This window comes from Corylus avellana, chromosome ca5 (assembly GCF_901000735.1).
Source record: "Corylus avellana chromosome ca5, CavTom2PMs-1.0".
Classification (NCBI taxonomy): domain Eukaryota; kingdom Viridiplantae; phylum Streptophyta; class Magnoliopsida; order Fagales; family Betulaceae; genus Corylus; species Corylus avellana.
The window spans coordinates 26,785,090-26,809,052 of record NC_081545.1 but is presented as its reverse complement, the minus strand read 5'-3'; the positions used below and the strand labels follow the sequence as shown (position 1 = coordinate 26,809,052).

The following is a 23,963-nucleotide window of genomic DNA, read 5'->3' as shown; positions in this document are numbered from 1 at the left end:
AGTTAAAATACGTTTTTTAACAAAAAATGCGTTTGACAATTTTTTGGCTTTTTAGACCCATAAAAGTGTTATCAATTTTTTTTTTTTACCAAACATGTACTTTTTTTTTTTTTTTCTTGAAACAGATTTTTTAAGTGTTAAACACACTTTTATACCCCTTAAACATACACCCAAACATGCCCTAAATAGTATTTCTCATCAATAAAACAAAGAAAGAGTATGCAAGGCTTGTTTGGATGTGTGTTTGAGGGGTTTAAAAGTGCGTTTAACACTCAAAAAGTCTATTTGAAGAAAAAAGTACTCGTTTAGTAAAAATAATTAAAAGCGCTTTCAAGAGTCTAAAAATGCTAAAAATGGTCAAAACACACATTTGGTAAAAGTTTAAAAATAAAGTTTTAGCAAAAAAAAAAAAAAATAATAATAATAAAAAAAAAACTTAAAAGCTATATTTCTAAAAAACAATCTCAAATATGCTCATGGTCTATTATATATTCTCCGCTAGCTTTAACTGTCAGACCAACCACTTGTCGGCCTTGTTTGTGAGCACCATCCATACGTGCCGTGAAATTGGCAAATTCATCCCTTCGTTTCCTTCCTTTTGCTTCGGCAGGTGGAGGCATGCAGCTGATCTGAGACCATAGCTCATCGACACCGTTTTAGTAAGATATACAATATTTGAAGCCGCATGTATATATGCACCGCCTGTCTTAGAAGTTAGAAGGTAGGAAAATGGGAGGTGGGAAGTGGAGCGCAGTTGCGAAAGAGGTAAAGATGGTGAGCTATGTGGCGGCGCCAATGGTTGCTGTAACGGTTTCGCAGTATCTGTTACAGGTTGTTTCCGTGATGATGGTGGGACACCTGGATCAGCTCTCGCTTTCCGGGCTCTGTATCGCCACCTCTTTCACCACTGTAACCGGCTTCAGTCTCCTTGTAAACTCCTTAATTAATGTTTCCTTTTCCGATCCCGTTCATATATATATGTCATATGGTTGATTCAAAAACACATGCATCACGTACACTGCTTGCTTATGATCTGTGCATGTTACCTAGCTAGCTATAAAGTAACAAGCATGCATTTTTCAATATCTCACTAAACTTTTAAAAATTTCAATATGAATTCTGATCTTAACCCTTTCAACAGCCTTTTACTGTTTATTTTTTTGTCAACTTAAATGGCTATAGTATGATTAGAATTCTCTACAATTTTTTAAAAATAGTAAATTTTTAAAAACACAAGTTTGGTCGTCTTTAGGCATTGAAATGCTTGAAAAATATTACATATTAAAATTGTGGTATGTTTAAGTTGAAAATTGAGTATATTTTCATTAGGTTTTGGTTCTCTATGTTGTAAAAGCTTTGGGGAAAAAATTATATTTTGATTTTATGAAATAGAAGTGTCTCTGCAAAAGTGAAGAGGAAGCCTTTTGAAAGGAAAATTCTTTTTGGTTACCTCTATAACATACCACATTTTTAATAGATAGCATTTTTCAAGCGTTTCGTTGCCTAAAAATAACCTAAATTATGTGACTCGAGAATCTATAATTTTAAAAAAATTGTTGGGGATCCTCATCCGGTAAATTATTTGTTCTATGCCATAAAATTTCTAAAATTACGATTATACCTTTTTTTTTTTTTTTTTTTTTTTTTTTTGCATTTCCCCTTTTTTAGTTTAATATTTTCTTTATTTTATAAATTGGGTATTTTAAGATTTACGAGAAAATCCTAATAGAAAGGTAACTAAAAGGGCGGACAGATTAGAACCCCACATTGCAAAATTTTAAAATTTAGGGAGCCACTAAAAATATACTTAGTAGTTTAAAGATAAGTACAATTTCTCCTAATTAAATCTTTAGGAGAAATATTTAACTCAAATTTGGTGATCACTTGTTCTAAGCAGTGTGGGATGGCTGGTGCTTTAGAGACTCTATGTGGACAAGCTTACGGGGCAGAGCAATATGAAAAGCTTGGAATCTATACTTACACCGCCATCATTTCTCTTCTTCTGGTTTGTATCCCAATATCTCTCCTCTGGCTCTTCACCGACAAGCTACTAATCCTCATAGGCCAAGATCATTCAATCTCACATATAGCGTACAAATACTCTCTCTGTCTCATCCCTGTCCTCTTTTCATTCGCCATTCTTCAACCGCTCACTCGCTACTTCCAGACTCAGAGCATCATCCTCCCAATGCTCTTCACTTCATGTGCAACTCTATGTTTCCACATACCCCTCTGTTGGGCTCTTGTTTTCAAGGTAAATTTAGGGAGTGTTGGTGCAGCATTAGCCATTAGTTTCTCGTATTGGTTGAATGTCTTGTTGCTTGGGTTATACATGAAGTTCTCTTCTGCTTGTGAAAAGACTCGTGCCCTGTTCTCAAAGGATGTCTTCTTCAGCATGAGGGAGTTCTTTCGGTTTGCTGTTCCTTCTGCCGGCATGGTTTGGTAATTTCCTTTGTTTTATTCTCGGGAAATTTCACTCTTTTACAATCATACTTTTAAAAGTTATAATGCCAGAGTTTCTACGTTTTAAAAACTTAATACAACTGTTAAGATTTAAGAAAAATTTTCAATTGTTCTTTTTTTTAATAATAAAAAAGGGGTATTTTGGCGTTCTTGGTTAAATCTTAACAGATGTATGACATTACAAGATTTTTAAACATGAGAATTTGACATTGCAACCTTTTAAACTTTAACGGTTCAATTGCAAAAGTGACGAAACAGTAAAGTTTCCTCCTTATTCTAGTAGTATGCAGTTTTTGAATTAGGATCTTCTTCATGTATTTGAACTGGATAATATCTAGTTAATTATATTGGATTAGTATTTTTGTCTCGAGTAAAAAGACAAAATACCTCTTTAATATAACTAACTTGATATTATTGAGGGATACAAATAGTACCCCTCAAATATAATTAACTGAATATTTTCGAGTTCAAATGAAATGGAGAGGATCATGTTCCGCAGCTTTTAGGCTACTGTTTTCGGTCTCTGATATTTTATCTCCCAATCTTTATAGTCTTGAATGGTGGTCATTTGAGGGTCTCATTTTGCTTTCGGGGCTTTTACCAAATCCAAAAACGGAGACTTCAGTTCTTTCGATATGGTATATGCTTCTTTTCTCTACTATATTTTTTTTTGAAGTGTTATTTTTCTCTGCTCAAGTATTCTTGGAAATGTTCAACAGAATGCTTCAAATGTCTCATTTTATGCAGCTTTACAATTACTTATTTGCACTACTACGTGGCATACGCATTTGGTGCCACTGCAAGGTTGGCTCTATAACCTGTTTCTAAAGCACATATCTGTCTATGCATGATGGGCAATTGTCTTGAAAGAATGCATCAATTAATCATTCTGTAGTACTCGGGTTTCAAATGAGTTGGGAGCTGGGAATCCACAGGCAGCTAAAGTGGCTGTCAAGGCCATAATACTTGTATCAATTGCAGAGATGGTTACTGTAAGCATGATTCTCTTCTTTTGCCGCAATGTTTTGGGAAATGCCTTCAGCAAAGAGAAGGAAATTGTGGACCATGTTGCAGATATGGGGCCTTGGATTTGTCTCTCGATTATTATGGATAGTTTACAAGCTGTTTTTTCAGGTAACATTCTCACATCTCTCATATATATATAGGAGGTTTGAGATACTGTCAACGAGAGATACAGAGTTGTGTGTTTTGGAGCAGAACTTTAGATTAACTTCTATCAATTGAAGATATAATATTTAATATTCTTTCTAGAATATTTTCCTGGTAATCCTATTGTCATACATAAATGTGTCAGCCTATACAGAAGTCATATATAGGTCCATATGAGAGATTTTGTTGAGAAAAATAACATATAAACATAAAAGAGAACCACAATAACAGCTACCTCTGGCCATTGTTAAATACTTGAATAGAAAAATCAAGATTGAACGTTTGTGAATTTTTAGAATCTTTAAACCCTCACAATATGTCCAAATGAGAAGTAACAGATAGAGTTTTTGACTTATCTTTTTCTTACGTTAAAGTTGTCACGAATGGAGAACATATTAATTTATAGATAAATCAAGACCCTAATCCATAATCAATAGTTGCTTCCTTATGTTAAAAGACATTAGTTTAAATGAAACACTAAAAGAGACAAGCTTTCATCTTAATAGTTATTTGTATTTTAATTACTAGAAAATTTTAGTTTAATAAGTACTATATTAATATAATACACCATACAAATATAATATATGTGGAGAGCCCCTACCATGCGGATGGGCTGCAAAAGTGGTGTTTTGCAGCAACCAACCACCTTGTGACACCTCATCCATTTAAGAAAATTATAGAAAACCAAATAAGAACAAACATAGCAAATCAAAGTGAAAAAAAATACAAAAAATACCCTTGGCTGCCGAACCCAGCAGACCCACTCTGTGGGCCGCGAGACCCATCGGAAAATAATTGGAAAACTCAAAAGCAACCTCAAAAATCGATTCTAATGCCTTAAAACTTAATTTTTTGATTCAAAACTAAATCTTAGAAGGGAAGGTTAACCCTTTAGGGATTTTATCATTCTAAAGGGATCACCATCAAGCCGCTGCCGTGACCTAGCCATGGGTCAAGGCTAGCGTTTCAGAAGAAGGAAGAAGAAGAAAGAAGAAGAAATGGGAGAGGAGTAGTCGACAGGAAGGAAGAAATGGGAGAGAAGAAGAAATGGAAGGAAGAAGAAGAAATAAGGAAAAATCTAGTGTTTTAGGCTGTATGATAATTTTGTGCATTTTTCCTATGTGTCAATCTCCTTTGCATCCCATTCACATTGAAGTTAAACTCTATATGTGACATGTGGGCCACTTAAAGTCTCTTTATAGAAGATTTATTCTAATACCATAATCTTATTTTTCTACAATTAATGCATCAGGAGTTGCTAGAGGAAGTGGGTTGCAGCATATAGGAGCCTATGTCAATCTTGGTGCATATTATCTGGTTGGGACTCCAATAGGTGTTGTCTTGGGTTTCGTTTTACACTTAGGAGGCAAAGGGCTTTGGATTGGACTAGTGACAGGATCTACTGTCCAAGCTACTCTGCTTGCTCTCAGAACCTGTTTCAACAATTGGCAAAAGCAGGTTTTTAGCTAAAAAAAGAAAAAAATTTCACCCTTCTCTGCACTTTATTTTCAACTTAATTGTTAGACTGAACCATTTTCTAATACTTATTAGATTTATGTGGATGTTGCAGGCAATAAAAGCAAGAGAGAGGATACTCGAGGGAGGTGATTCTTAGTTCAGATCACTTCAGACTCAGAGGGAACTGAATATGATGGACAAAGCCCTATGTCCATTAGCTGTTTCCAAATTAAAGTTCTCTAAATGTAGCAAGCAACAAACTAAAAATTGCTGTAGATTATTTATTTATAGGGCTTGGATTCCTGATTTCTGTTAGTATTTCTTTATATCGAATGAGTTCCAAAGAGTAACATAAATTATGTAGTATCCAAGATCCAACTTTATTGATCAATGCTAATTAAGAGTCCACCCATTACACCCTTATATTAGAGCTGGATTTGCATATCTGCTGACAAGACATGCATGTACATAATACAAAAGCACTACAAAATTTACAACATGCTCTTTACATATTGATATATGTTGCCATATTAGCAACTTAAAGATTAAATTTTTTTTAATTGTTACATTAGTTTGTAGAAAAATTGCAGTGAAATTGGTAGTATCTTTAGCATTTTAATTCGAATATGTTTAGTGTATTACAACTTTTACTAAAATTTTCTTACAATTGATGTGGCTAGTCCATAATTTTGTGAAATGATTAAGAGTATATATATGGTTGACAAGTTAGCGGGTCACAAACTAATTAAATTGACAAGTACTCAAATTTTTTGCTTAATTATTTTATCAATTATGGATAGCCACTTTAATTTGTATGGGATTTGTACTTTTGTAGTAAAAGCTGTAGAGTTCCCTTGCAAGCACTCTACAAAATTTTCTAAAAAAAATAAATGTGAACTTCATCAGCCAAAAGATTCAACTGAACATAAACTAGGGTAGAAATATTTTGCGCTAAAACAAAAGAGTAAAAAACTTTGGTAAGACTGGAAAGGCGTCTACTGGAATATCTTTTTGAGTAATTTGATATACCATATTTTTATCTCATAATTATGATTATAATTATCTCATAATATTGATATAGTATTCTCAAACAAACTTAATTTTATTTTTTATTTTTTAACAAGCATTGACCGAAATATTAGTTTGGACGGCCACATTAGTATTATGAAATAATTGTAAAATAAAAAAATATTTTTTAACATTACTCCATCTTTTTCTGTCAATTTTTTGAGCATTTACACTAAATAATAAATGATTTGGTACAAAATAATGTTATATGCTCAACACACATCACATTAGATTGATATGACGCCGTTTATCAACTTTTGAATAAACTTTTATTGAAAATAAATAAATAAATAATAGGTGTGGTCACATCCATCCAATATAATATTGAAAATAAAACGAAAATTGAATATTTAAAATTATTAGATAATATCCCAAAGAAGAGGACGTCACTATTTTGCATTATCCTTGGAGTCTTGGAGAAATTAATTATGTCATCTCAGCTGTAGCCATAAAATTGACAGGTATTATGCATGTTTCGGCCAGGTACACATATCATGGGCCCATCAATGAATAAGTTGCATATATGCTGCATTAAATGGCTATCTCTAGTGGCCAAAGCAGCTTACCCCAAAGAGAAAAGGGACTCATAATAATACCTTATCATGTATATAATGAAGATTTACTATTTTCCCTCTTTTGAATTATAATATATAGAAAGTGGAGTTAGCAATGATACATATGCCAGTGAAAAACGAACCTATCAGATACTAAATGTAAAGAATGTGCAGGGACTGCACGTACTATGGCCTATAAAATGACATGCATGTGGAACACCAATTTTCACACACTAAGCATATATAGTTTAGAATCACAATAACACTTAATTGTATCCGGTCATTGTTGATTAAATACTTAAATTGAAGAACCAAGATTAAACGTTTGTGAATATTTAGAATCTTAGAACCCTCACCAATATGTCTAAATGGGAAGTGATAGATAAAGTTTTTGGCCTATCTTTTTCTCTTGCTAAAGTTGTGACAAATAGACACTACAAAAAAAAAAAAAAAAAAATCAGTTTTAGTGACTTGCATTTGTGACGTGTCAATGGCCAAACACGTCACTAATGGGATGATGACATGTCATTAGTGACATGGGTCACGGGGCACTAATCCACCGGTCTAGAATTGGATTTGGTGACCTGCCGATTTTGCACATGTCACCAATTGGTGACGTGTGGAAAGTCACACGTCACTCTCCAATATGGTGACGTCTCTGGAGAATCACACGCTAATTTATAGATAGATCAAGACCCTAATCCATAATCAATAGTTGCTTCCTTCTATTAAAAGACATTACTTTAAATGAAACACTAAAAGAGACAACCTTTCATAATTACCTAAAAGTTTTAGTTTAATAACTACTCTATTAATATAATACACTATACAAATATAATATATGTGACATGTGGGCACTTAAAGTCTATAAGATTTATTCTAATACCATAAACTTATTTCTCTACAATGCATCAGGAGTTGCTAGAGGAAGTGGGTTGCAGCATATAGGAACCTATGTCAATCTTGGTGCACATTATCTGGTTGGGACTCCAATAGGTGCTGTCTTGGCTTTCGTTTTACACTTAGGAGGCAAACGCCTTTGGAATGGATTAGTGACAGGATCTACTGTCCAACGTACTCTGCTTGCTCTCAGAACCTGTTTCAACAATTGGCAAAAGCAGGTTTTTTAGCTCAAAAAAGAAAAAAATTTTCCCCTTCTGTGCACTTTATTTTCAACTTGTTAAAACTGAACCAGTTTCCTATACTTAGTTGGATTTATGTGGATGTTGCAGGCAATAAAAGCAAGAGAGAGGATACTTGAGGGAGAAGATTCTTAGTTCAGATCACATCAGAGGGAACTGAATATGATGGACAAAGCCCTATGTTGATAAGCTGTTTCCAAAGCTCTCTAAATGTTGCAAGCAAGGAACTAAAAATTGCTGTAGATTATTTATAGGGCTTGGATTCTTGATTTTTGTTAGTATTTCATTATATTGAATGAATTCCAAATAGTAACATTATAATCTATTATAAACCTCATAAATTATGTAGCATCCAAGATCCAACTTTATTGATCAATGCTAAGATTTCATCCATTACACCCTTACTAGAATTGGATTTGCATTTCTGCTGACAAGACATGCATGCATGTACATGATACAAAAGCACTACAAAATTTACAACATGCTCTTTACATATTTATGTTGCTCTTAAATGATCTTTCCCATATTAGCAACTTAAAGATTACATTTTTTTAATTGTTACATAAGTTTGTAGAAAAATTGAAGTGAAATTGGTAGTATGTCTAGCATTTCCCATTAGAATATGTTTGGTGAATTACAACTTTTACTAAAATTCTCATAAAAATTGATGTGACTAGTCCATAATTTGTGAAATGATTAAGAGTATATATATGGTTGATAAGTTAGTGGGTCACAAACTAATTAAATTGACAAGTCAAATTTTTTGCTTAATTATTTTATCAATTATGGATAGTCACTTCAGTTTGTAAAGGGTTTGTAATAAAAGCTAGCTGTAGTTCCCTTACGAGCACTCTACAAAATTTTCTAAGAAAATAAATGTGAACTTCATCAACCAAAAGACTCAACTGAACATAAACTAGGGTAGAAATATTTTGCGCTAAAATAAAAGAGTAAAAAACTTCTGTAAGACCCGAAAGACGTCTACTTGAATATATTTTTAAGTAATCTTATATACCATATTTTTATCACATAACTATACCATAATATTGATGTGGTAGTTCCAAACAACCTTTAATTTTTATTTTTTTTAACAAGTATTGATCAAAATATTAGTTTGGACTGCTACATCAGTATTATGAGATAATTGTAGAATAGAAATATACTTTCTAGCATTACTCTATATATCTTTTTCTATCGATTTGTTGAGCATTTACGCTAAATTATAAATGATTTGGTAAAAAGTAATCCTACATACTTAACTCACATCACTTTGGATTGATATGACCGTGTTTATCAGCCCTTAAATCAACTTTTATTGAAAATAAATAAATAAATAATAGGCGTGGTCATATCTGTCCAATATAATGAGAATAAAACAAAGGTTAAATATTTAAAATTACTAAATAATGTCCCAAATAGATGACGTCACTATTTTGCATTATCCTTGGAGAAATTATATAATCTCAGCTGTAGCCATAAAATTGCCAGGTATTATGCATGTTTGGGCCAGGTATGAGGAATGCTTTTTTTGCATTCTACCAACCAAAAAAAAAAAAAAAAAAATTAAAATGCAAGTGAAGAGATGGTGAGTAAACGGTTCCTTGAATGCATTGTAGCATTCCTCGGCCAGGTACACATCTCATGGGCACATCAATTAATAAGCTGCATATATGCTGCATTAAATGGCTATCTCTAGTGGCCAAGGCAGCTTTTTCTTTAAAAAAATTTACCCCAAAGAGAAAAGGGACTCATAATAATACTTTATCATGTATACAATGAAGATTTACTATTTTTCCCTCTTTTGAATTATAATATATAGAAGGTGGAGTTAGCAATGATATTTATGTCATTGAAAAACAAACCTATCAGATACTACATGTGTCCAGATTAATGCTAAAGATTCAAAGAACGTGCAGGGACTGCTCCTAATCTGGCCTATAAAATGACATCCATGTGGAACACCAATTTTCACACACTAAGCATAAATAGTTTACAAACAAATTAACAACATGATCTCGTTCAACAAAAATGTCATGTTGTTACTAATGTTGCTTTTGTTGTCTATGACAGGATTTAATATTGTTGCAGGACAGACTATCGGGGAACATAAACGAGTACGCGTCGAAGTCTTCAATGATTTAGGTGACGGCTTAAATCTTACCATTCACTGTAAATCAGGGGACGTAGACCTTGGTGTCCATGTAATCAAGTATCCAAATGGATTCTTTTCATTCGACTTTAAACCAAACTTTTGGGGGACTTCACTATACTTTTGTGGTTTTCGGTGGAAGGATAGTGAATTGAAGTGGTTTGATATCTACGTCTTCGATAGAGACCATCCTCGGTGCAGTGATTGCTTTTGGAAGATCAGACCTGATGGTGCATGTCAGTTAAACTACGGCACCAAAGAGTATGATTTATGCTATCCTTGGAATCCCAAGTTGCAACAATATGCTGCAGAGTCACCTGCAGCTCTCCCATGATTACAAAGCATATATGCATGCATGCAACGTTCAAAATAAAAGTGCTATCTAGCCTATCTTTACCGTCACTTCCTTAGTATTTTGTACTCCTTGATCTTGAGGGCAAAATTGTAGTTTTCTTTTCTTCTGTCTTTACAGAATTTCAGTTGTCCAAATTCCAGAATAATATGTTACTTCAAGTAGTTTGCCCTCCTTTACTTATTTCCCCCTTTTTTTTTTTTTTTAACACAAAACAAAATTACACCACACCCTAGCATTAAAGCTAGATCACCAAGTAAACAATTAACCAAATCTATAAATGCAACCAGAATAAACAATGAATCAAACAATTAAGTCTAAACCCATCTACTCACAATACAATCAAACTAACAATAAAAACACCCACATTCTAGAATTTGGGCATCAATGAATTTGATCTGTCAATACAAGATATCAAGGGCGTCAAAAAAAATCAAAATTGTTTACACTAATTAGACATGATCGAAGATTACCATTGTGGGATTCAAATTTACTTGAATCTTAAATCCCAATTCAATTACAACAGAAGGTCGCATATAAAATCTATAACATTTTTGTTGGTGCTCCTATAACAATTAATTTGTTGCCTGATCTCTTTTTAAATTAGTCTTTCTCGAGAAAGAGAGAGAAAAAAAAAATAGTCATGGGGGCTGGCCATGGTCTGTTGACTTTGCAATCTGGTGCTAGATGAATATATTTATGCTAGTAAACTGGTCAAACATTGAGTTTATTTATGCATTATGGCTGTAAATTAACAAGAATAAACAACCACATATTGATTATAGCAGCTGCTGCCTACATAGAATGATGCATACATAGGGCTGACAATTTTGACACGACCCGCGAACCCGACACGAAAACAACACGAAAAAATAGGTATTGGGTTTGACCTTATCGGGTTCCGGTTTTAATCGGATCTACCCGTTTAAGACCCGGTTAATTTAGTGTCTGGCGGGTCGACCCGCCAGACCAGATTACTGTTTGGGTCTGGCAGGTACCTGTTAGACCCGGTTACTGTTCGGGTCTGGTGGGTACTAACTGGGTCTGATGGGTACCCGCCAGACCCGAACAGTAACTGGGTCTAACGGGTACCCACCATACCCAGTTTAAAAAAAAAAAAAAAATTTGAAAAAATGAGCATATTTGTAGTGTTTCATAATTCATATATTTGATTATATGGGATGGATCATGAATCCTTTAAGACTTCAAGTGGACAACACCGGGCATAATGGCTCATGAGAACCTAATTTGTAATGAATCTAATGATGATGTAGTTTTGAGTTTTGAGTTTTGAGTTTTGTTTCTTATTTTGTTTTTGTTAGCTTTATTATTATTATTATTATTATTATTATCTTTTTCTTTATTTCTATGATGGAAATGTGGTGGGAAATCTAATTTGATCCATATTCATTTCATATATACACCATTATATATATATATATAACATCTAGACTGGTCATCATAGCAAAGGAGTCTCCTTTATTATTGCATTACATGGAATTATGGAAATGGACTATCTAATATTCTAATATGTAGAGTTGAAAATTGCTAATTTTGTGAATGTTTTTATTAACAATTGTATTGGTATTCATGTATTATTATTACAATTATTTATTTATTTATTTATTTTTTTTAATAAAAAAATTTAGGGTTTAGGGTTTTTAGCGGGTTAGGTCGGGTTACCTGTTAAAAGAACGGGTCGTGTCGGGTTACCCGGCTATTTTTGTGTCATAATCGTGTCAGACCCGGTTACCTGTTTAGCTAAATGGGTCGTGTTCGCGTATAGGCTAATCGTATAACGGGTATCCGCGGGTCGTAATCGGATTGTGTCAGGTACCTGTTTTGCCAGCCCAGAATATATATAGCATTATCGCAAATGTTCTTGCTTTCACTCGCAATCATTAATGGAACTTTGGTAATGTAATTCACATGGATATTCAAAGCACAGTAATTACACGTGTCTTATTTAATTATTGACTTTATATATATTTTTTTTAAAAAAGCATGTAGGATTTTCCACGTCATGTATCTAAGCCTCGTATCTATCTAATCCTCCACGAGAATAGTTTTGACAGAGATTTGGTACAAATTAAGTTTTTTGTGACCTCCATTAAAAGGTAACACATTAACTTTGAACAATAAAATTGAGTGATATGAAAATTGAAAATACCATCATTTTTCTTTTACTCATCAACAAAATTCAAGAAAGAAAGAACCATGAAATAAAAAATCAGATTCTAAATAATCAAAGCAAAATTTACCATCCCAATAATCTTGATCACCATGGAAGAACCTTCCAAATCCATGGATTGGAAAATGGGGTCAAAATCATGATTCACCCAATCGTCTTTTTTTTTTTATTTTTTTATTTTTTTATTTTTTATTATTTTTTTTTTTTTTTAAATTCAATAATGGGACAAGTGTTACGATGAAGAAACCAAACGAAATAGGGTGAGCTTCCCAACAACAAAACCCAAACAGAAAAAGGCAATATATAGATGGTAATGAAAACAAACAATACGCAATGGAACCAAAAAGGATTCGGGCATCTCTAAGGGCTACACGAAGCGGTACACAAAAGAGCTAACACTTTCTCATAGTTCGTTTTTCGAGTTTAAGAGTCTCCTTGCAAACACTCTCTTATAATTCATTCTTAATTGTTGTTAGAGTTTGCCAGAATCGGCTTTCGACTATAGCCGGTGCCAGAATTGACTTCCGATTGTAGCCGGTGCCAGAATTCGCTATAGGTGTTAGCTAGCCAAAAGTCGCTGATGCAGATTGCATAGCCATCGGTTTGTTTTATTTTCTAAACCGACTTTATGTTGTTATTTTATTAGGGTTAGGGTTTTAGGAGTCTTTATTTCGTTATTTTATTAGGTTTAGGGTTTTAGGGGTATTTATGTCGTATTTTATTAGGTTTAGGGTTTTGGACTATAAATATATGCTTATAGCCTCCAGAGAAGAAGGGTTTATGTTGACTATTGATTTTGTTGAATAAGAAACCTCAGAGTTTAGCATTCTTCTTTCGTTTCTTTCAAAACCTAGAGAGTATCTAGCTTTTGTCAAGAAGATTTCTTAGATCATTAATAGAATCAAGATCTATAAGTATTTATCCGCGCTTATTGATGTTCTTCGCTGCAGCCCACTAAATCGTGCTGCATCATTTGGTATCAGAGCTCAATTACTTTCCATGGATGGGGGGGAGCAACTGTTTTGCAGACATGAATGAAGTGCAAGTGCGCACGGAGGCAGCACGTAAGGAGCAGCCGGCGATTCATTTGCGGCATATGGAGGAGAGGTTTGGTGGTCTAACCATTTGGAAGAAGGGGCGTGCACACACCCAACACGGGGTCCCTACTGATCATTTGGCTGACATAGATGGTCCAAGCGTTCGTCGTCGTCAACCAAGGCCACGATATGCGGGGCAGAAAACAAATTTATCGTTGAGGGTGAACCTGTAAATCTTTATGCGGGGTGCGGAGTGCAGAAGGAATTTTCAACGGCACAAGCCCATGCTATATCACGGGACGCAGGCGTCAAGCTCGACACCCAAAAAGAAAAGATATAAAAGTCCGAAAAAAGAGGGTGCCTAGGGAGGCGGCGGAGATGATGAATCAATCGGCGATTCATTGGCAACTTATGAAGGATGATGTGGAGATATTGCAGAAACAAATAGAGGCCTTCATGACCTAGTTAACAACAAAGGTGTCCCTAAAGTTCGTCACCATCAAACAACTCAATGCTTTGTGGATGAAGATAATGTAGCTGTCGCTCATAGGGCGCAATCTCAACGACAAAGGGCATGGATTGAGACGGAGATGCCGCGATAGGCCAACTTGACCATTATTCGCAAGCCTCAAATCCATCATCCAAATCCATATTCTGTGGAGGAGGAAATGGAATTTGTTGATGACAAATTTTAGGAATCCGAGTTCATTGATGAAAAGTTCATACATGAAGATGTTGAAGATCCTTTGCAAGGATTCGTGGATTGGAATTCTCCACCAACCTATGATGTGGAGCCCGAAGAAGATGACTCATGGGAAGAGGAAAGACCCACGGAGGAGTAAGAAAAAGATGGATTTTTTTACATGTTTGGCGGTCTCTATCCAGAAGAAGAGGACCCATCGGAAGAGGAAGAGCCCACAGATGACATTGTAGATTATGAAGAGGTTAAAGAAGTCCTTCCAGGTGAATTGCCTAATTTTAATGATGAAGATGTTGATTATGTTGATTTCCTTGGTGTTGAAGATATTTTAAATTCACCTAACAAAGATTATGGTGAGTTTTATGCGGATGAGGATAATTATATGTTCACAAGGGAAACAATAATTGACCCGTTCTTGAGTATTTTCATTGCACGTGGAAGGAAGAAAGAACAAGAGAAGTACGACAAATCTAAGATATTGCAAAGTGGTGTGTGGGGCTTTCACGACAATCATTAAGGTATTTCGATGATGAGAAGCATCACACTTATTGTGGGGTGATATTTTGTCTTGATCTTGAGGAATGGCAAGTGAAATGAGTTGACTGGGCATTCGAAGGACCGCGGAAAGAACCGGCCGAATTCGAGGATGAATTCCCTCAAACAATGGGAGAATGATGTAGATTGCGTAGCCGTCAGTTTGTTTTATTTTCTAAACCGAGTTTATGTTGTTATTTTATTAGGGTTAGAGTTTTAGGAGTCTTTATTCCGTTATTTTATTAGGTTTAGGGTTTTGGGGGTATTTATGTCATATTATATTAGGTTTTGGGTTTTGGGCTATAAATATATGCTTATAGTTTCCAGAGAAGAAGAGTTTATGTTGATTATTGATTTTGTTGAATAAGAAACCTCAGAGATGAGCGTTCTTCTTTCTTTTCCTTCAAAACCTAGAGAATATCTAGCTTTTGTCAAGAAAATTTCTTAGATCATTGATAGAATCAAGATCTAGAAGTATTTATTCGCTGCTGATTGATGTTTTTCGCTGCAGCCCAATAAGTCACGCTGCATCAGTCGCCGACCATTTTTGTCAGCTATTGATAATCTTTAGTACGGGTCAAATGTTGAAACACATTTAGAAAGAGTATATCTATATAAACACATTATTTTCTTCATACTCAGGCAATATAGGATGTCACAATCACCCCCATTGGCACTCAGGGTCCACACTGGTGACTCTCATGGGCTTGTGCATGCTCCCTCCATCTCAGGCAATATAAGACGAGTTTATGTTGATTATTGATTTTGTTGAATAAGAAACCTCAAAGTTGAGCGTTCTTATTTCTTTTCCTTCAAAACCTAGAGTGTATCTAGCTTTTGTCCAGAAGATTTCTTAGATCATTAATATAATCAAAATCTAGAAGTATTTATCTGTTGTTTATTGATGTTTTTCGCTGCAGCCTAATAAGTCACGCTGCATCAGTCGCCGACCATTTTTGTCAGCTATCGATAATCTTTAGTACGGGTCAAATGTTGAAACACATTTAGAAAGAGTATATCCATATAAACACATCATCTTTTTCATACTCAGGCAATATAGGACGTCACAATCACCCCCATTGACACTCAAGGTCCACACTAGTGACTTTCATGGGCTTGTGCATGCTCCCTCCATCTAATGCTAGGCTATGGTTCTGGTACCATATGTAACAGTCTACCCTAATTGATATGATATTGTCCGCTTTGGGCTAAACCCGCTCGATTTTATTATTTGGTTTATCCCGAAAGGGCTTATACCATTTAGAGAGAACATATTTTATATAAACACATTATCTTTTCCACACCCAGATAATGTGGAACGTTATACAACCACTCAATGATTTTGAGCATCTGTTGTTCCTCCATGTTGAACTAGGATATGAGTTTGATCCCTTTGTCAATTTTGTGAGTACTTGTGTGGGCCTAATGTCCTTTGAGGAACTTTATGCTCACTTATTAACTCATGAAATGCGGATTGAGCACACTACCGCCTCTATAGATGCTATGTTTCTATATGAGAATGTAGTTGGCCTTTTGTCCTCTCAGAAGCCTCGACACAACAATTGTCCAACCAATATTGGTCCTAATGGATTGTCTAAACAACCTTTTATTGTTTTATTGTAAATGCTTAATAAAAATGTACTTTCTACTAATACTTTATCTTTTATTGTTGATTTGTTGAACATTTTAGGCTTTTCAGCTAAATGATAAATAATTTGATAAAGAGTAATGTTATATGCTCAATTCTTCTTATTTGATTGATGTGATAGCATTTATCAATCATTGAACCAACTTTTATAGGGGGGAAACGGTTACGGTTATCAGTTATTGGTTAAAATCGCTAATTATAACTGCCTAGGCGGTTAACCGGCGATTAGTAACTCTAACAACCACTAAACGCTTTTGAAAAGAAAAAAATTAAGAATTTGTTTTTAAAAAATAAAAATAAAAACCAAAAAGATGTAATTTCTATCGTAATACGACAATATCATACTACATACGGTAATATCGTTTCATATATATAGGCGGTTAGCGGTTAACGGTTAATGCGGTTAGCGGTTAACAGATAGTTACTAACCGCTCGTCTTTTCACCGCTAAATCTTTATTTTTTTTTAAAAAATCCAATAAATGATAGACACAATCACATCTCTCCGACCTAACGAGTGTGAAATAAAAGTTGAATATTTAAATTTACTCAACAAAATCCTGAAAAAAGAGGACGTCACTATTTTCATCTCAGCCGTACAAAATGCATTATCCTTCGAGTCTTGGAAAAATTATGTCATCTTAACTGTAGCCATAAAATTGCCTGGTATTATTGTGCATGTTTCGGCCAGGTGCATATGTCATAGGCCCATTAAATGGTCATGTAAAAGTAAACCCGCTAAAACGCTTGTTCCAATACACTTCTATATATAATTGTAATCTCTTAAAAGAAAAAAGTAACATAATAGGAATAATATCGATCCCTTAGATTTCTACACTATGTTAAATCGGATAAGATACGGAAATATTATTCTCTTTTAACGAGGTTTTTTTTTATTATAATAAGACTTCTCTTCATTTCATCGAATAAAATCTAAAGTATTAAAACACTAAACAGAAAGAGTAAAATGCTGTAAAGTTACAATACCATAAATGTTTCTAGGAATTTTCTCCATCCAAATTTTATCAATTTGTTCTCTTACGGCCAACTTTGCAAGTCCAAGCTGCCCCATTTGCTCCCATTTTAACATGTACAACTTCCCTTCTCCTGAAACAAGGTAGCTAACTTTTTTATATCATCAATGATTTGTCCAAGCAGCACCACTTGGGCTTACTATTATTGATGGCTTTGACTACCACTTCAGCATCACCTTTAAACAACACCTCTTGTAGTCCTATATCCTTGCAAAATTCAATCGCACTTGGGGCTCCCATAGATTCTGCAATCACTGCCTCAGTGTATATATCACAGGTTTGGCTGAAAGATGCACAAACTAAACCCTTCAAATCCCTTACTATAACACCAATTCCCATCTGTTTTTTCTCTGCACGTAAGTCTATATCCCAGTTCGCTTTGTAACAGTTTCTGGGTAGGGGATTCCAGTGCACAACATCCACATCTCCCGTATTGTGACCCATTTCCTCCTCCTTCAACTGTGCTATCCAATATTGCTGCACCATATACACTGCTTCTTTAGCCACATAATTAGTTAGGGTGGTTACAAAAACCACCATGCACAACACAGTTCCTTCTATTCCATTTACTTTTGGCCGTGGTGGCAAATAAGTCCATCTCTTCTCTGTTGCAATGTTCTAGCAGATGTTCAACAATCTCAATAAAAGTCATAGCTTCACATGAGCTCTTCTGCAAATTTCGTCCACTACCGCTCTAGACATTTTGTGCCGTAGAACACGTACATAACACGTGTGTTAAATTATCAATTATTCCAAAAGCTTAAGCTTTTGGGATAAATGATAATTTAACATGATATTAGAGTCAAATGTCTTGGGATCGAACTTTGACTCTGTTAATTTCACCTTCCATTTCAATTAAATATTTTACGTGTTGAGCCTCACTTATTAAAAGGGAGTTTGAGCCCACACTTGAGGAGGAGTGTTAAAGTAATGGTTAAGTGATTAAATTTACATCTTCCTATTGGCTTAAACTTTTAGTATAACTGGTAATTTAACATGGTATTAGAGCAGGAAGAGTCAAATTTAATCACTTAACCATTACTTTAACAACGTGAGCAACTCTTTCCACCTCATTGCAACAGAAAATGCACAGTTCATCTACCACAACCCCACGCCTGAGCAAGTTATTTTTAGTAGGGAGGATATCACTTCAAGCCCTCCATAAGAAGACCTTTGTTGCATTTGGAACTTGTAAATTCCAAATTGCCTTTCATATGGTCGTGAGCTCTAATTTCTTTGAACCTTCTCCTTACATGGAATCTAGCCTTTCCTTTTCAAAAATAATATGCACTACGAACCGAAAACTCCCCAAAATTTGCTACTTGCCAACACAACTTATCTGGAGTGTTGTATCTACTCAAAGGAAGGCTACATATAGTCTCTGCTTCTTCTTCCCAAAATACCCTACGTATAAGGGGAATATTCCACCCATGTGTTTGTATATCAATCAGATCATGTACTGTTGCATCTTCACGCAATATTCGGCAGGGCGTCTGGATCCGAAAAGATGAGCATTTTGGGATCCATTTGTCCCTACCAAGTCTATCTGCACCGATTTACCATCCCCAATTCTCCAACACATCCATACTTGGAATTGATTTTTAGTCGAATATATACTTCTCCATGCCAAAGAGGGTTTGCTTCCTACCTCAGCTTCAAGAAAATCACCCTTCGAAAAATATTTGGCCTTTAGAATCTGAGCTGTTATGCTCTCCGGATTTTGCACTAGTCACCAGCATTGTTTAGCTAATTGTGCCTTATTAAAACAACATAGATCCCAAAAGCCCATACCACCTTGAGCTTTAGATCTTCCCATTTTCTCCTAGCCCATCCAGTGAATTTTCTTATCATTCTCCTTATGACCCCATCAAAACTTCTGCATAATCACATTGATCTCCTTACATAAGGTCTTAGGTAAAAGAAATATACTCTTGCTGTAAGTTGGAATAGCTTGTATCACTGCCTTGAGCAAGATTTCCTTACCTGCCTTGAGTAAGATTTCCTTACTTGCTTGAGAAAGAAACTTTGATTTCCAATCGTTAACCCTCTTCCTCACCCTATCGGAAAGAGTATGCAATTCTCTAATGCAAGACTTGCCAACTGGAGTGAGAAGCACCAAATATTTATCATACCTTTGAGCAACTGGAATCCCCGACAAATGGATAAGCTGATTGCGGACTTCTTAAGTAGTGTTCCTACTAAAGAAAATGGAAATCTTGTCCCGATTCAGCTTTTGCCCCGAAGCCCGTTCATAGCTTTCCAACAAATGAGTAAGTAAATGCCATTCTTGTGATGTTTCCTGACAGAATAACAAGCTATCATCTGCAAAAAATAAATGGTTAAGCCTAGGTCCCTTGGGGGAAGTAAGGACACCCCCTAAAGACCCTTGATTGGGCAACAAGGTTGAGATGCGTACTCAAAGCCTCCGCACAAAGGATAAAAAGATAAGGGGAAAGGGGATCCCCTTGTCTTAGTCCCTTGGAAGGCCGAATACACCCCTCTGGAGAGCCATTAAACAGTTGTGATACATTGCATGATCAACCTTATCCAATTTTCCGTAAAACCCATGCTACGCATTACTTCTTCAAGAAACACCTACTCCACTTGATCATACGCCTTACTCATGTCTAATTTTAGGGTCATATAACCTTTTACCCCACATCCTAGAGTGCATAGTATGCAATGTTTCATAAACTGCCAACACATTATCTGTAATAAACCTCCCTAGAATAAACGCACTCTAATTATTAGAGATAATGTTCGGCAAAATGATTTTTAATCTACTGGCCAAAGTTTTTGACACAATCTTATACACCACATTACACAAACTAATGGGTCTGAATTTGTAGACCTTATTGGTATTCATAGTTTTAGGGATAAGTGCAATGTGTATAAAATTCACTTCCTCATCAATAATACCCGAAGTGGAAAAAGTGCGAGATAGCTTTACATACCTTGACACAAATGGTGGGCCAATTGGCCTGATAGAAACTCGCAGTAAAATAAAAAATTAGAGTAGAAATTCCACTCAGAATCCACCTGATTATTAATTATAAATGTTTGGGTTTTTTTTTTTTTTTTTAATTCTTTTATCCCTTTCTTGTTCATCTTTGTATAGAGATGAACAAATATATCATTAAATTTGTGGGATTTATTTATATTTTTCAGATTTAATGGTGAATTTAAAAAAAGAAAAAGAGATAAATTCAAAATCTAAAAACTAGTGTAGAAATTCTCTTTTAATATGTCCCCTTCATTGATAATAGCTTAATTATTCGTAAGATTCAGACTAATTTTACGCAAGTGGTTGAACCAAAGCTCTAACATAAGAATATATTTCTTTGGCCAAAAATATTTGGAAGGAACAAACAATGTTTTGTGGTCTATTGGTGTGATGTGTAAAACATTTATTTGGCTGGAAATCTCTTAACATTATCTTGTTTGTAAATTAATATTAGTGTTGGGTTCTTTGAGTATATATATATAAAGGGTAAAGTCCGCATACCCCCCTCAAACTACCACTAAATTGACAATGTCCTTTCCAACTTTTCAATTGTGACAATGTTCCCCCCAAACTACCAAAACATTGTCATGTCTCCCCTAAGGCTAGTAAAAAGATGAAAACGCCCCTATGTATTTCTCACAAAAACAAAAATACCCCTATAAATTCAACAAATAAATAAATAAATAAATATTTTAATTTTTTTTTAAAAAAAAACTAAAATTTCCATTTTATAAGAATGATTTTTTTTATAAAAATTTTTTTTATTTAAATAAAAATTTTTATTTAAAAAAAAAAACGAATTTGTTTTAAACGAATATTTTTTTAAACGGAAATTTTTATTTAAAAGAAACATTTTTTTAAAAAAAATTGTTTTAGAAGAAGAAAATTTCTATTTTCTTAAACGAAAATTGTTAATTTTTTTAAAACATAAATTTTTATTTTAAAAGTTATAAAAAAAATTATTTTTTATAATAAAAAAAAATTGAAATACAAAGGATTTTTTTTTTTAAAAAAAAAAAATTAAATTTTCCACCCTTTGTTTTTTTTTTTTTTAGGTTTTAGGTTTTTTCTAGAAGTTTTAGTATTTTTTGTTTTTATTTTACTAAGGGTAGTTTCGTCATTGGGGGAAACATTTGACAATTTTTGGTAATTTGGGAGGACATTGTCACAATTTGAAAGTTTAGAATGAATATTGTCAATTGAGTGGTAGTTTGAGAGGATTATGTGGACTTTCCCAAAAAAATATTAGTGTTGGGGCTTGCAGGCCATCCTAAGTTAATTACCTAATTAATTTGGTAATAGGTAAATTCTTAAATTAATTGATATCAATTAATTTTTGAATGGTATTTTCCTATATTAATTGAATCAATTAAAAAGTTGCATTTTATGCTGCATTCAATATAATGACTATCTATAGTGGCCAAAGCGGTTTTTGTAATATTTCAATATATATTTTTTTAAATTTACCCCAAAGAGAAAATTTTCTGGTTTCTAAAGAAGAGGGACTCATAATAATATCTTATCTAATATCCATGTATATAATGAAGATTTACTGTTTTCTCTCTTTTGAATTATAATATATAGAAAGTGGAGGTATATAGAAATGATATTTATGCGATTGAAAAACGAACCTATCGGATACAATGCGAGTCCAGATTAATGCTAAAGAATGTGCAGGGACTGCTCGTAATATGGCCTATAAAATGACATGATCACCACCAACTTTCACACACTACGCATAGTTTACAAACAAATATGATCTCGTTCAGCAAAAATGTAATGTTGTTACTAATGTGGCTTATGTTGTCTATGACAGGATTTAATATTGTTGCAGGACAGACTATTGGAGAACATAAACGAGCACGCGTCGAAATTTTTAATGATTTAGGTCATGGCTTAGATCTTACTGTTCATTGTAAATCAGCAGACGAGGATCTTGGTATCCATGTGATCCGGTATCCAAATGGCTTCTTTACATTCGACTTCAAACCAAACATTTGGGGGACTACATTATTCTTTTGTAGTTTTCGGTGGAAGGGTAGTGAATTGAAGTGGTTTGACATCTACGACTTCGATAGAGACCATCCTCTTTGCAGTGACTGCTTTTGGAAGATTAGATATAATGGTGCATGTCAGTTAAAATACGACACCAAAGAGTATGATTTATGCTTTCCTTGGCATTCCAAGTTGCAACAATATGCTGTAGAGTCACCAGCAACTCTCCCATGATTATATATATATATATATATATATATATATATATATATATATATAACATTCAAAATAATGTCAAACTCGCAATTTGTACTCCTTAGTCTTGAGGGAAAAATTGTAGTTTTCTTTTCTTATGTTGTTAATTAACAGATTTCAGTTGTCTAGAATTTAGAATAATATCTTAAGTCAAGTAGTTTTTTGTTTTTTGTTTTTTATATTTTATTTTAACACAAAACAAAATTACTCCACACCCTAGCATTAAAGCTAGATCACCAAGGAAACAATAAACCCAAATCTATCGATACAACCATAATTAACATTCAATCAATCCTGTCTAATTAGTAATTAACCAGATACTTACAATACAATAAAAAAAAACAACAAAAACACCCAAATTCTGTCAATACAAGATATTTATATATAAATGCTCATTAATCCACCAAACTCCAATTTTCTCACTTAATTAATGATTATTTAAATGACGATAATCCGTTTAATCAAATTCTTATTCCTCTTAATCTTAAGATAGACAAATATTTTTTTAAATTAAATGTTCAGATTTTACCTCCACAAAATTTATTATTAAGTAAGATTCAATTAATTAATAAAAAAATGAGGGTCTTTTACAGATGGTAATAATTGAATCATTTAATTCGAAATAATAACTTAGACTTTTCCCCTTATGCTCCCCACTCCTACCTTCCCTCTCCCCTTCTAGTTTTTTTCTTTTGTCTTTATTTTTGTCGGTGTTCTCTGGCGAGATCAGCAACTTCGGCTTCTCTGCTATGCGTCATTCCACCTTCCACCGTGTTATGCCATTCATCTCCTCCCCGGCTTGCTGCTACTGCTTCTAGTTGTTTGTTTGTATTTTTTGTTTTGAATACGAAGTTTATTCTCTCTAGATTTGCCCTCATAAGCGAGGATGAGTAATTAGGTGTGAGAGATTATTTCTCATGGCCCGGATAGTTCAGTGTGAGGGCTTATCTCTCATGGCCAGTTCAAATAAACTTTTTTAGGAAATTTGACTACCCGTCTCTTAGATCTAGTCTGTTCGGAGCAGATATACTCTTTAACTGTATTTGTACTTGGGTTAACGGGAGATTGAAGTCATAGATATCACTTGATTGTAAGAATTTTTGTTTGTATCTATGACTTTGTGACCTTATAGCATGTGGCTATGATTTTACATAGCTTTATACTTTGTGTTGTAAGAGCTTTTTGCTCTGCGGTCCAAGAGATCCTAATTC

The 23,963-nt window shown here is 34.2% G+C and overlaps 3 protein-coding genes across 3 annotated transcripts; all 3 read left to right on the top strand.

Moving 5' to 3' along the window:
- The first annotated feature begins 729 nt into the window (after positions 1-729).
- On the top strand, positions 730-7,990 carry LOC132182048 (protein DETOXIFICATION 14-like). Its single transcript, XM_059595257.1, has 7 exons — positions 730-930; positions 1,898-2,442; positions 3,015-3,101; positions 3,211-3,267; positions 3,359-3,597; positions 4,886-5,091; positions 7,946-7,990. Exons 1-7 carry the CDS (start codon positions 730-732, stop codon positions 7,988-7,990), a joined length of 1,380 nt encoding a protein of 459 aa, XP_059451240.1.
- Positions 7,991-9,261: 1,271 nt separating this feature from the next.
- On the top strand, positions 9,262-10,338 carry LOC132182047 (S-protein homolog 5-like). The gene is made up of 2 exons (XM_059595256.1): positions 9,262-9,343; positions 9,926-10,338. The coding sequence occupies exons 1-2, from the start codon at positions 9,262-9,264 to the stop codon at positions 10,336-10,338; spliced, it is 495 nt and encodes a 164-aa protein (XP_059451239.1).
- Positions 10,339-19,656: 9,318 nt separating this feature from the next.
- LOC132182046 (S-protein homolog 5-like) lies at positions 19,657-22,731 on the top strand. The gene is made up of 2 exons (XM_059595255.1): positions 19,657-19,768; positions 22,319-22,731. The coding sequence occupies exons 1-2, from the start codon at positions 19,657-19,659 to the stop codon at positions 22,729-22,731; spliced, it is 525 nt and encodes a 174-aa protein (XP_059451238.1).
- The last annotated feature ends 1,232 nt before the right edge of the window (positions 22,732-23,963 follow it).

Excerpts from the sequence above, each read along its gene's own strand:
- LOC132182047 (XM_059595256.1), top strand. The coding sequence starts at position 9,262 with ATGTCCCAAATAGATGACGTCACTATTTTGCATTATCCTTGGAGAAAT. Across the intron at positions 9,344-9,925 it reads TGTAGCCATAAAATTGCCAG|GATTTAATATTGTTGCAGGA; the intron begins GTATTATGCATG and ends TGTCTATGACAG.
- LOC132182048 (XM_059595257.1), top strand. The coding sequence starts at position 730 with ATGGGAGGTGGGAAGTGGAGCGCAGTTGCGAAAGAGGTAAAGATGGTG. Across the intron at positions 2,443-3,014 it reads CCTTCTGCCGGCATGGTTTG|TCTTGAATGGTGGTCATTTG; the intron begins GTAATTTCCTTT and ends CAATCTTTATAG. Across the intron at positions 5,092-7,945 it reads TCAACAATTGGCAAAAGCAG|GCAATAAAAGCAAGAGAGAG; the intron begins GTTTTTAGCTAA and ends TGGATGTTGCAG.
- LOC132182046 (XM_059595255.1), top strand. The coding sequence starts at position 19,657 with ATGGATAAGCTGATTGCGGACTTCTTAAGTAGTGTTCCTACTAAAGAA. Across the intron at positions 19,769-22,318 it reads CATAGCTTTCCAACAAATGA|GATTTAATATTGTTGCAGGA; the intron begins GTAAGTAAATGC and ends TGTCTATGACAG.